The sequence below is a fragment of the Miscanthus floridulus genome, unplaced genomic scaffold, assembly GCF_019320115.1.
Source record: "Miscanthus floridulus cultivar M001 unplaced genomic scaffold, ASM1932011v1 fs_570_2_3, whole genome shotgun sequence".
NCBI classification, from domain to species: Eukaryota; Viridiplantae; Streptophyta; class Magnoliopsida; order Poales; family Poaceae; genus Miscanthus; species Miscanthus floridulus.
Window position 1 is genome coordinate 381 of NW_027096952.1, and position 14,062 is coordinate 14,442.

General features: G+C 42.5%; 1 protein-coding gene across 1 annotated transcript; it reads right to left on the reverse strand.

The window, feature by feature from the left end:
- Window positions 1-1,810: 1,810 nt before the first annotated feature.
- On the reverse strand, window positions 1,811-3,952 carry LOC136532290 (WAT1-related protein At4g01440-like). The gene is made up of 7 exons (XM_066524901.1): window positions 3,780-3,952; window positions 3,627-3,689; window positions 3,400-3,516; window positions 2,929-3,010; window positions 2,135-2,286; window positions 1,996-2,016; window positions 1,811-1,874 (listed from the first exon to the last, which is right to left on the reverse strand). Exons 1-7 carry the CDS (start codon window positions 3,950-3,952, stop codon window positions 1,811-1,813), a joined length of 672 nt encoding a protein of 223 aa, XP_066380998.1.
- Between the last annotated feature and the right edge of the window lie 10,110 nt (window positions 3,953-14,062).

The window sequence follows — 14,062 nt, forward strand, 5'->3', positions numbered from 1 at the left end:
CAGAAGCTTTTTTTTTTACCAAATGGGATAAAATAAAATAAGTGAAGTTCCTGAAAACCAGTTCTCACAGGGGTGGCAACTAAATGGAGCTGAAAATATTAGCTTCTACTAGCTTCCTCTTCCAGTGTACTACGAGGAGTTGTTTTACCAAATTTAAGTAATGGTTAGCGATGCCATACTAGCTGTAGTGGCTAAATATAATTTATATGTTGTGGAGCATGGCACCTACGAGGTTGTTGTCATTTTCCAAATATCTTGTTTACCTGTAGCAGTCTGCTGTGGATTCTTTTGGTCAATCTCGAGTATGACATGCATAGAGCAGAAAAATGATAATTTAAATAAGTAAAGAACATAACTACAAGCAACAGAACACTAGAAATAGGAACAAACAAAACACTCAAAATAGAGCCCCAAAAGATAGGTTATATATATATATATATATATATATATATATATATATATATATATATATATATATATATATATTTTAAAAATGATATTGATATCATGTTTTCTAAACTAAACTGAATTAGTTATGAATATTTAGAAAACAAACCAATTTTTTATTCTCAGGAAATACAAAACCACATGCCAAAGGCCAAATTGGTCTGGTATTAATAGTTTAGCGATTAAAGATTTATGGTTTTAGAGTTTCATGGTTAAAACTAATCTCTCGGACAAAAGTTGGATGGCCAAAGATGAACTTCACCCTGATAATATATTATATCCATCCCAAAAAACATGAAAGTCTACAAACTATGTAAAATTTAAACAAGTTTATAAAGAAAATATCAATATTTGTGACACCAAATATGCATACTATTAAAACAGAATCAATGAAAAAAAAATCTAATGATACTTATTTAGTATCATAAATATTGATACCTTTTTATACACATCTGGTCAAAATCAAGATGCTATAATTAACTCAATATAGAATTAGGTCCTTTTTCGTACGGATGGAGTAATATAATAAGTCCAACTTTTCTTCTTCTCAGCATATATGCAGAATTGCAGATGCATGCAATATGTCTGCTGTAGAGCACTGGGTGTTAATTAGCAGCAGCAGCCAAGCTAGTGCTCAATTGGCTTTACTATACTATATATATTTACTTGGAAAAGAAAAGAAAGCCGTTCGCATATATATATATATTATATATATATATATATATATATATATATATATATATATATATATATATATATATATATATATGCTCGTCAATACTTTTTCTTTTTGCGGTAGATCGGCCATATCTATCTATCTAAGAGTATGCAAGCGTGCATAATGGGAACAAACACTGCTGATTGCTGACTGAACTAAAGCATTTTATATATTCCCTGCAAGCAATAAATAAAAAGGTGATATTTGGACCCGGTGGACATGGTCCACCAGCCACAAAATACGGTTTTATCATTTGACCATTAATTCCTACTGCATGAAACTATATGGCATATATAATATATAAAATTAATGCCATTTGGTAAATCCCCAAACACCAAGAAATATGTTGTATGCTAACTAGAATTGAAGTATTTCTAGTCTCCAGAATAATATATAGTATGACAGAGTCTCCAGAATGCACACTTGCACGGTACGGTGTTCCATATTCATCATTACAGTAACTGTTAAGTAGTCACTAACTGGGAAAGGGGAGGAAAATGAAGAAAAAAATTAATTAAGCTACATACATATTCTGAGACACAATCACACAGACAGTAGTGATCCTTATGATTTCACACTACTAGTTGCTCCTTATTGTTGTTGATGTCGGCCTCTTCACCATCTGCTTGATGTTTGCTATCTGTACTACAGCATGCCACCGCGGCATCCACCTTTCTTTCCCCACAGCAGAAGGTAGAGCCCAAATATCCAGCCTGTTCGCTTGCTCGTAAACGATCGTAAATTTCCAGCCGGAAACAGTGTTTTTCTCTCACACCAAACCAGCCAGCAGTAAATAATCCACGATCATTTACGGCCTCCCGAACAGGCTGATCAGCACGGATCCTAGAACGCTGTTCTTTGAATTTTTCGAAAGGGATAAGTTCAAACTTCGTCATGCTCGGACATAGCAGATGCATGAATGCTCAGTACATATACAACTGAACTCATACGTATATGCATGCACAGTACCTGCCAAGATATAGTTGCTCATGGAGGAAGAAGAAATCGATAACGGACACCATGATCTGGACGATGGGGATGAAGGCTGCAGTGAAAACTGGACCCCTCTTATGAACGCACCAGGTCATTAGCAGGAAGCCTGCTGCAGACGCCATGATTCCCTAATAATACCAATATATACATATATATATGCAACAAAGTCTTAGATATTTATAAATTTGTTGTGTTTCAAAATTTTAAAAAATATTTCCCTTTCTCTGAGTTTGATTATTTCATACTCATATGTATCAATGCAACTAGCTTACATAATCGTTAATTGCTAGTTACACTTCCCTGCATACATCCTGATAGTCTAGTCATGCATCAAGAAAATAATTAAAGACGAGGAACCAAGAGAAAAATCATGATACATAACATGAAAGGTTATGTGGACGAACATCTTTGAGCTTATCCGGTTTCAGTACTGAAGTTCTCTGTTAAAAATAAGGTTAGTGGAAGAGATGCTAATTAAGGACAGAATTTCTCCACTTGGACAAACTGTGGTCGCGCGGTGCTATAAATGCTACCGTTTGTGTGGCACTCAGATTTCTTGAGATTATATATTACCGCACGCGCTCTCCGAAAGCCACTTTGACCTAATAAATTTGTTAAATAATAACCATCAATCATGGTGGATCCTGTCATCCATGACTATCTAGGGATAACTGCTGGTGCTTAATTTATTTATTATGCATGCCTAATAACCAAGAAGTTTTTAAGCTGTGTGTGTAAATAAACCTCATCGATCAGATGATATATCTTACCGAATACAATATTGTGACGATCTCCAGCTTCTTTGTGATGATCCAAACCGATGCGTGCCTCACCTTCCTCATTGCCATAGCTCTACGGTATGTATATGCTTAATTGTCAGTGGCCTTGCTGCTGCTGCTTCCTCTCAGCGAGTACAAGTAGAAGCAGGCAACGACGACAAGAAGATTTGGATGCTGGGAACTGTAGCGTTGCTGGCAAACTGCCTCTTCTTCTCCCTGTGGCTGCTGCTGCAAAGCAGGCTGACGAAGAAGTACCCAGCCCTCTACTCCAGCACCGCCTTTCTTCATCAGCACGCTGCAGGCAGGAGCGCATATATATATATATATATATATATATATATATATATATATATATATATATATATATATATATATATATATATATATATATATATGCATCCATTTTAGTTCACTGCTGGGGTTTCAAAGTCCAAGGCGACTGACAATTAAGCATATACATACCGTAGAGCTATGGCAATGAAGAAGGTGAGGACAGGAGCCACGTTTGCAAATGTTATGGCAAACGTCGCAGTTGTGAACTTGAGCCCGTAGAAGAAGCTGTACTGCGAGAGGGAAGCACTGCATGTGCATGGACGACACATTAAGAAGAAGAATCATCTAATGATATACTAATATAATCCTATATCTATATATTAGTATATAATACTAGCTATGTGTGTTAGTTGTACCCAAGCGCTGCACTGAAGAAGTGGTACACAAAGATCTCTAGCGTGAACTTAGGCCTTGTGTTCCTGCAGGAAATTAAAGAAAAAGGAAAACACAGCTAAGAAGAGAACATTATTAGCATACATCAGTTAGGGAATACCAAACCATATACGTACCGTTCTTTGAAGTAGGCTATTGGCGCTAGGAAGAGAGTAGCGACCAACTGGCGAAGAGTGATGAGGACGAGGGCGTTGAGCCCTTGCTCCAGCGCCTTCTTCACCAGCGCTGTCAGCACAGCAGAGATGAGGTTGAAGACCAGCATTGCCATCACCGGCTTCCACTCATCCATGTGTGAGTGTGGCATCCCCGGCCCCCAACAATATGAGTATATGATTGTATGTGTCAATGTATTGTAAGATGCTGCTATATATATATTGCGAAGGTCTGGTCATGGACGGGACTACATATATATAGTATACAAGGGCTGGGCTGGCGCCCTTTGTCCCACTTACCAATGTCCCTGAATGAAAACTAAAGCGACGGCTCTCGTTCACTCTGAGGGAAAAAGGTAAATGCTATGAGGAGCATCCCTAGTTGCTCGATCTCAAAGGAAATTATAAATATCGTAATTCAGCCAAGCACTGATATTTTCATGCTTTATGCATCGTGACTGTCTGCATAAATTTCCAAGGAAGTGAAGAAAAGCTGGATGTGCACTCAGCCTACAAAATTCCAGGGAATTGGAAAGCTCTTCACAATCAGCTGGTGTGTATGTGGATTGTCATCCTCACCTTCTATAAAAGGGGTAGTGGATGGTGCTCACCTTGTGTGTGATAAGCCACTACCGGAGACTGTGTAGTTACCGAGTGCCCCGACAATTACCGAGTGTCAAAAGTCGGGGCACTCGGAAAACAGTACTTACCGAGTGCCAACACTCAGAAAACATAAACACCCGGTAGTCGACCGCTTTACCGAGTCAGCACACTCGGTAACTTCAGACACTCGGTAAAACTACAAGTTTACCGAAGGGGCGCACTCGGTAAAAACAGCCACTCGGTATTGAGGTGCCATGTCACCTAGGATAGCAACCGTGCGCCAAACGGCGTCACGGCATGACATGTTTACCGAGTGTTATGAGCATACACTCGGCAAACATCATGGTAACAACAGCTCCGCCCATCAAGCGCTCATAGCAAATAAAAAAGACCGAAAATGTTTACCGAGTCTCACACTCGGTAGAAGTATTTGCACTCGGTAATAATAAAGTTTTACCGAGTGTAAGTGCACAACACTCGGTAAACACTATCTTTTACCGAGTGTATTGGCGCAACACTCGGTAAAATTCAACCAAATTTCTTGTTTTTCCCTTCATTCTTTTTCCTCTATCCACATATGATATTTAGTACTCCATTCCAAAATATGATGTTTATTTCGATTTATTTACTATATTTCACAAAATTTTCATTATTTATGAAAATTAGGTACATATCGTGTAAATTTAATTGTAATAATTAAAATCGAACTCGATAAATCACGAGATTGGAAGAATTAACATTGAAGCATACATCTATGTTATAGAAAAATTTTCATAACGTTTCGGAAGTATTTTTACATTCGTCGCTGCCGAACCGGTACATCTCCCAAAGAGACGCTAAACATTCACAATGACGAGTAGGATTTCTATTAAGAGTGAAATTCAACATTATGATTTGAACTTGGAATTTTTTAGATAGTAAATAGATGACATGAAATAGTTCATGTGAAAGTTTGGTGAATTTTAGGATTAAATTGGCATTTTTTTTCTTTTTTGTTTTGCATGAAATAATGGATACTTTTACCGAGTGTGACCTCAAACACTCGCTAAAGGTTAGCCACGGCCCACCTGTCTGCCACAGTGGGCTGCCATGCTTCTATTTACCGAGTGCCGTAGATCTGGGCACTCGGTAAACATGTACCAGGCCCACATGTCATTGGGCTGCGGTGCTTCTGTTTACCGAGTGCCGTAGATCTGGGCACTCGGTAAACATGTACCAGGCCCACATGTCATTGGGCTGCGGTGCTTCTGTTTACCGAGTGCCATAGATCTGGGCACTCGGTAAACATGTACCAGGCCCACATGTCATTGGGCTGCGGTGCTTGAGTTTACCGAGTGCCGTACATCTAGGCACTCGGTAAACATAAGCATTCAACACTTAGCCGTTTCTCCCTCAAATCGTGCACAGACACACACACACACACACCGCACATGCCCGTGCATCCCCGCCGCACCGCCGCCGTCCCCCGCGCCGGCACCTCACCGCCGTCCCCCGCACTTGCGCCCACGCCTCCCCGCGCCCGCGCCCGCGCCCACGCGCTCCACGCCGTCACCGGCGCCTCCCCACCGCCGCGGCCGCCTCCTCCCCTCCACGCCGTCGCCAGCGCCTCCCCGCTGTCGCCGGTGCCTCCCCACCGCCGCGGCCGCCTCCTCCCCTCCACCACCGCCGCCACCGGGCGGTCCCCCACAGCCGCCGCCACCGGGGGAGGGCGGTCACCCGCTGCCACCGCGGGACTGCCGCCGCCGCGGTCGCCTCCTCCCCTCCACCACCGCCGCCACCGGGTGGTCCTCCACCGCCGCCGCCACCGGTAAATGCCCTAAGCCACTGGAACTTCATGCATACACTCTTTCATGAGTTTGGTTGTGACAATACATGAAGTTTCATGTAGCATCATTGTTTGTTCAGCTCAAATATTAAAATGAGTTGATGACTTTCATGTTTAGAGTTGATGACTTTAGTTGTGAAAGATGAGAAAATGACTAGACGTGAGTAAGGATGAGCGTTCTCTATATTGTTAGCCCTATGTTTCTATAAAGATTTAGATTCTTGTGGTATGGCTCGTGGATTGTATATGGATGGTTGTGGTTTGGAAATTTTAGCAAGCACAATTTCTTTATGTTATATGTTATACTTATGTTTTAATTTTACAATATCACATCTAAGTCAAGATAAGAAAATAAAGTAGTCTCTCATACTGAAATTTCTAACAAAACAATGGCCATATATATTGTTATTTTCCTTGATTCAAACTTTATGCCTTTTTGCTTTAATTAAAAAGAGTTTTATTTTGGTAGTGAGCTTTGTTGAAATTATTGGTAAATGACGAATGTGAGAACAACGTATAGTTAGGATTGCAGTATTTTAGTCATCCTCATGTTGCTGCATATGTATATGTGTTGTGATAATAATTTTCATAAGCATACATGTTTATATATTGGTTGCCTTTCTGTCCAAAATATATGGAAATTATCCAATCTTTTGTTAATTTTTTTCCACATGATCCAGTCCAAGTTTCTCATGCTATCAACAAGTATGTACCTATCTCATCAACATGTATTCCACTTGCTAAATATATCACTCTTGTTGTCCAAAATCTTTGAACAATCTATTCATTAGTAACTAGGGCTTGTCATCGGTGATTTGTTTGTGGTAGTGTCATGCCATGTGACCTATAGTGCTGCGACAGAACCTAGCGCCCCTTTGTGTGCTAGCCACATGGTTGTGCTGCTAGGCGCGCGCTGGTGCTCGGGTATATGGTTGAGACACGCTACAAAACATGCTGATGCTCTACCTCAATCTTCGATAAATCTTGCTAGTGATGTTTGTGGCTACAAAAAAATTGGTTCCATGTATTCCTCCATCTACAAGTGACATAGCGGCCTTTCAACCTTAGGTAAAATCTCATCATCCAATCTAGCAAACATCTTCTATGTGAATCGACCAAGAACATGAATGTCTCTTTATCATCTCATATGGTTTTTCTCTAGCACTACTACTCTATTGCTCTAAACTACAATATCGTCTATATGTTAGGATGGATGACCGTCAGTGGATGTACACAGGCTATCAGAAGAGGGGTCAATACACAAATGAATGGATTGAGAAGGCCAATGATTTCATGACGAAGGCATTTGCAAACGGACGGCGACATGCCTGGTGTCCCTGTAGGAAGTGTAAGAACAAGGCAATGAAAACATATGAGGAGATGACTAAAGATCTTGTCAACAATGGATTTGTAGAGAACTATACCTAGTGGACCATGCATGGTGAACGCCATCGTGCGAGAGAAGAGGTCATGAGACAACAGATCGAGGAGTTTGATTCTGAAGCTGGGGTGGCAGAAATGTTAAATGACCATGACATGGCTTTCGATGAAGGAAGTGCAGAGCAGGAGCCAGAGCAAATTGCAAAGGCGTTTTACGCCATGTTGGATGTGGCACAACAACCCCTTCACGGGCGCACCAATGTTTCTAAACTGGATGCCATTGCACGTCTAATGGCTGTGAAGTCCCAGTTTAGCTGGAGTAGAGAATCCTTCGATCAACTGTTGACGGCCAGTGATTCGACCCTCCGGAACTAAGTAAGTAATTTTTGCATGTTAACACTACTTCACAGGTTTTTAAGTTATAACAGAAACTAATATTCAATCTCAATAACTTTGTGCAGGGATTGGGAAATGGTGATCCCAGGGAGTCACTCTCGCCGAGTAAACGGGATCCTGGGTCTTCTATGCAGGGCAAACTACCCCGGGATGGTGAGGATCGATGGTGTTGTGTAGCCCGCCATGAAGTGGTCCCACTGGCACGCCGCCAGCGATCAGACTGATCGAGCTGGCAGGTGTTATAACAGCAAGGCCGACCAGGTGATGAAAGAGCTGTGGGTACGTGTTCATCGCACTATGCTGATAATAACATCACATTAATTGTATATTACTGACTGTATTTGCTTGTAGGATTACTACACCTTGGCGGAGGGAGTACGTAGGGAGGACGCGAATGACGTGGTGAACAGAGTCTGTGTTCACCGAGTGCAGGACCTCTTCTACGAGACAAAGCTCCTGTGCAGAAGAATTTACCATGCCCGTAGAGGACACAGAGTCACCAGAGCGCAGGCAGTGCACCTGCCCCTGACTAAGGAGCAATACTTGACGGTAAACATGAGATTACATCATCTGCGATTAATTGCACTGAAATTGATTTATGATTTGTCATGTGCTCGTGTACGTGTAGGTGCCTCCTGCTTGGTGTGCGGGGATGGACAACTGCTGGGAGGCCATTATGGACAAGTGGTTGAGTGAGGAGTACGAGCAATATCACGCCGTACGCTCACGTTGCCGTGCGATGATGCAGGGTTCCTCGCACAAACAAGGCCCCACTACCCTCAAGGAATATGCAGCCAGATATGTACATGGATTTCATTTCGTTGTTGCTATGCTAACTTCTGAATGCATAATATCTTATTGTTGTGCTTCTTCCTGCAGACGCGGTTCCACCCCGGCCAGGAGTGCGCCTCGTTCAAGGCATATGCCTTGGCACACAAGGGCAAGGCAAAGGACCCCGACCTCGTCTACAACCCGGAGGACCCGCCCGAGGCATACAGCAACCCGAGCGTGCACAGGCGCCTCAGCGAGTACACGGCGATGGCGAGAGAGATCCATGGGTCAGAATTTGATCCGAGCACCGCTGACCTCGAGGGTGACATCATCATGAGGTTGGGACCAGGTAAGCCACACGGGCGGTACTATATGGGCAACAGTACCATAGACACGGCCAACACTCAGACACTCGCCCAGATTAGAGCCCGGAGCACGAGTTCGAGTCCGGCCATACGCCCACGCTCACAACCCCAGGTGGTAGCACTCCAGGTTAGTTCTGTTGCATTCGTTGTCCATTCATTTTCTACTCGTTCTTTATTTGCATTCTAACTATGTGATAAATAATTGTAGGCCTAGATTGAAGCCCTGCAGGAGTCATAGCAGGCCTCACAGAGCCAGCTTCAGGCCCTCGAACTGTCGCACCAGACCGAGTTGGCACAGGAGAGGGCGCGAGTGCAGGCCCAGCTTGAGGCCTTCCAGTAGGCGCACAAGGACTGGTACGAGTACATGGCCCGTTTTTCTCAGAGCATGGGCCAGCCTCCACCGCCTCCACCACCGCCGATGATACCGTTGGTGCCTCCACCTCCGCGCGACGGCACTCCTATGAGTCACTTAGATGCACTCTTCACTTTCGTGTCATATAGAGCTACCTTCGACTTATACCTTAGTTTGACCTACCATAGCTTAGACCTTAGAATTTGCTTTGATCCAGATAACTCACATGTGCAATCTCATTCTAGGGACCTTCTACAGCTGGATCGAACAACAATATGCAGGGTGATCAAGACCTGGACTTGACTCCGTTTCTCCGCAGGCCTCCGACCATGTGACAGGCCATCCGACCTTGTTTGATAGGTTTGTATGTTGAACTGTGGACTTGGTTGAATTTTGTGGACTTTGGACATATGTTGATGGTGTTTGTGGACTTTGCATGGTGCTTGTCGACATATGTTGGTTATTGTGAGTGGATGTGACATTTGTGGACATATATGTGATATATATTGCCTATCTGTCATGTTATTATAATTTTCTGTGATTTTGTTGCTTATTGTGACTGGATATGCACTGAAACAAACCAAAAAAAATTCTGTGGACATATTTTACCGAGTGTAGCACTCGGTAAAACAGAGATTCTGTCAGTTTTACCGAGTGTAGCACTCGGTAAAACAGCGAACAGAACCAAATTGGTTCTGATTCTGTGAATTTTGCCGAGTGTGCCATTTTTTACCGAGTGCCGTGTCCCCACTCGGAAATATTTGACTACTTTTTATCGAGTGGGAACACTCGGTAAACATTATTCCTAAAGTTTATTTGCGGAATTGTTTTAATCACGAAAATGGTTATTCTTTTACCGAGTGTTAGGAGCTACACTCGGTAAACATTATTCAAAAAATTTATTTGCGGAATTGTTTTAATCACGAAATGCTAATTTATTTACCGAGTGCTGCTAGTGACACTCGGTAAATGTCGCCGTTAACGGTCAGTTTGGAGGCTGACGACCGTCAAGTCATAATTGTTTACTGAGTGTCGTTGTAGCACTCGGTAACGCTCTGCTCCGAATGCGCCGATATTAGACACTCGGTAAAATAACTTCACCGAGTCGTTGTTTGCCGAGTTCACTTTACCGAGTGTGGCACTCGGTAAAGAGTTTGCCGAGTGTGTAGCACTATTTGCCGAGTGTTACTCACACTCGGTAAATACACAGTATCCCGTAGTGAGCTCTTGCATCACCCATATTTCCTCTCTATATCATTCTTCACCTATATATTATACAAGTTGTCTGCACTACTACAACTGTACTATTGATACCATATTGTGTATGCACTGCTTTGGTTTTTGTAAAGAATTAATGCCGAAGTCTGTAAACATGAGTTTCAGAAGGAGAAGGGGCCTAAAGAATTACCGTCAAAAGCATTGTCCTTGAGGCAGTTGAGGTGGATCAGCATCTGCACCTGATGAACTGTACCGCCGGTGCTCGACAGGGAAAAAGGAGCATAGCAAATCTGATGCAGTGGTACAGTGATACCATTTTAAGCTTGAGCAGTCACAGATTGTGCATTTGTTAGCCCTTGTTTAGTTGGAGAAATTTGGATTTTAGGGCTACTGTAGCACGTTCGTTTTTATTTGGCAAATAGTGTTCAAACATGGACTAATTAGGCTCAAAACGTTCGTCTCGCAATTTTCCACCAAACTGTGCAATTAGTTTTTCTTTTCGTCTACATTTAATGCTCCATGCACGGGCCGCAAACATTCGATGTGACAGGTACTGTAGCAACTTTTTAAAAGTTGGGGTGGAACTAAACAAGGGCTCAGTGTGCACGTGGTCCTGATTGCTCAGTCAGTGGTTTGGTGCTTTGGTGGTGGGCGGTAAAAACTAGTAAACCATTCATTCATACCTTTTGTTATAACATCATTGTGTGCTTAGTAGGATGTACACTGTTAAAAAGTTTGAAGCCTAAATTAGTAGGAAGGGGGATAGATTAGAATGGCAGTTTAATGAAACCAGTACATAACAGCTTGGCACTGAATTATTTAAACAAACTTGTCGTAACATGGGCATGGCACATACAACGTGAGGGCAGATAGCTGCACAGCAATATATACTATAATCCACTTGATATTTCCATTTCAAGGACGAACGAGGAAAGAATTGACTTGCTTCTCCTCATATAGCTAGATCTTCCCCAAGAGAAGGAACGACCGAACGAGACAGAGCCCCCAGTGGCAGTCAATCGCACTGCAGGTTAGCACCACGCAAGTGACCTTTGATGTGTCCCCATATTTTGCCGTTCAAGTGCTATATGATGACATAAAACTTGTCTTTTGGTTGATAGTTGTATACACTTTCCACCTTTCAGTTAACTAAATAATATGCCGATTCTTAGTCTAGTGCTGATGACATTGCATTCATTCATATTAAAGGGCAGACCCAGTGCCAGAGGCTCCCACATGAACGGGGTCTGGGGAAGGGAAAAACCTAGGCAAGCCTTTCCCCCCGTAAAATCTGCAGAGAGGCTGCTTCGAACCCACAACCTGGTGACTCAGTGAGACAGCTCTCACCACTGCACCAGGCCTGCCCTTCGCATTCATTCATATTCTACTACTTAATTTGTGCTGCTTCTTTCCTCATTAGATGGATGGCATCTTTTATCCCTGACTAAATCATGATATCTTAAGGATCAAATATGTTAAAGTTGATTTGGCTAATCAAGTAATCAGGCATACTTAGTTATCTTTGCCATCTGAAGTAAGAAAAGTGACCTGCCAAGGTCGTAGAGAGTTGTTAGTGTTGAGGATGAATAGGTCGATGACGTACGGCAGCGATGATCTGAGTATGGCTCATGAGCACGTAGCCTATCCCTGACACTCCCACTCCCTGGCAAAAAGAAGAGGAGGCGGATGGGAGCAAGAGCAAAAATGTAAATACGTCATCTGAATTCATCATTCACGCGTTATGCTCTTTGGATTGGATGTTAGATCAAAAGCTATCCCTGCATAACAAGTCCTGTAGCACTGGCCGGACTCGGTCTTTATCGCCTATGATATGATATCATTTGTAGGTGAGGTGAATATATATGTGTGCACCAGTACCACTGTCAGCCAGCCTGCCACTACATCTATATGCATCAGAGCACGAGCAAGCGCTCTAATGCTCCACTACCAAGATTCCAGAGTTGGACACCATGGTACAGTGCCAGAAAGAGAATGTGTTTCTTTTCTGCCATTTCTTTCTCTTTCGTTGATTGGTGTAATAGGATCAACGATTGTATTGAGGCCTAGAGAGATTGCTCACTGCTCATAACAGAGTATATTCAAGGAATAAGAAAACAGTGTCAAGATGAATCCGCCCAATACATGTCAATTAAGCACTGCCTTTCCAACTCGTTCAAGATCAAAACCAAAGACACTTTCTCCCTGCCTAAATGCATCATGCACCTTGACGCTAGTCAAATAAAAATAACCCCAGCAAGAACAAGTACTGCTAAGCAAACAGTGCCCAGTATATTCAGCGAAAAAGAAAACTACCATAGTCAGAGAATCAGAAAGCATTCATGTAATGGTATCAAGAAAGTTTACCTAAGTAACACGCCCGTGAATAGGTAGGCTAAGATCTCCACTGTCAGCTTTGGTTTTGCGATCCTAAAATCAAATTCCAGATCCTGATCCTGAAAGAGTACTTTTCATGCATTTCAATGTTGATGAAAGATCAAGGAAGACAAGCACACATTCCAAGTTGGTACAAAGACAATAGATATCATTAGCAGGTTTTTAGTTGAATTCAGGAGATACTGAAAATATCACAAAACAGCTCACAATTGTCTTTTCCCATATATAAAAATATGGCATGCCGTTTGAAACACTAACAATGTATAACCACAGATATCCATCGACCTTTCAGACATGTAGACTTTTATTAGTTCTAAAGCGACGAGACTTCAAAGCTGAACACTTAAGAAAGTGTACCGTGGCATAAGATGCATGCAGCATATGAGTGCCATGTGCTCTTTTTTGCATAGTGGAACAATCTGGTTCCAGTCATCAGAGCAAGCAATTGGAGGTGGAGCAGAGGATAGACAGACAGCATAGCAGCCTCACCACCTGCTACCAGTTGACGAGGAATGGTACAAAGTGCATCCATGTTGCTTGCATTCAGAATTTCAGATAACTGTGGGCATCAGATGCTGTGACTGCTGAGGCTGCTGTAAGCATGCTACCGTCATCAGGTTAAGAATCTTGTGGTCCCTGCAGCCGTGGGAGCATTCCATCAGGGCAAATAATTCAGAGGTTAGCCCCTCTTCGTTTCTTGACCATTCCATTCCATCAAAGAATCAGGATCCCCGTTATCTTTGTCTCAGCGTGTTCCTGCTGTCCATCATCACAATTCAGAAATATCTACATCATCTCAGCGTGTTCCTGCTGTCCATCACACAACTCAGAAATATCTACATCACTTCTATAGAATCAGATTTCTGTAGTTTGAGAAATCTTATTCGTGGTGTAGTCTTTTGATCTACACCACTGCTTCACGCCCATCCATTTACTAGACACA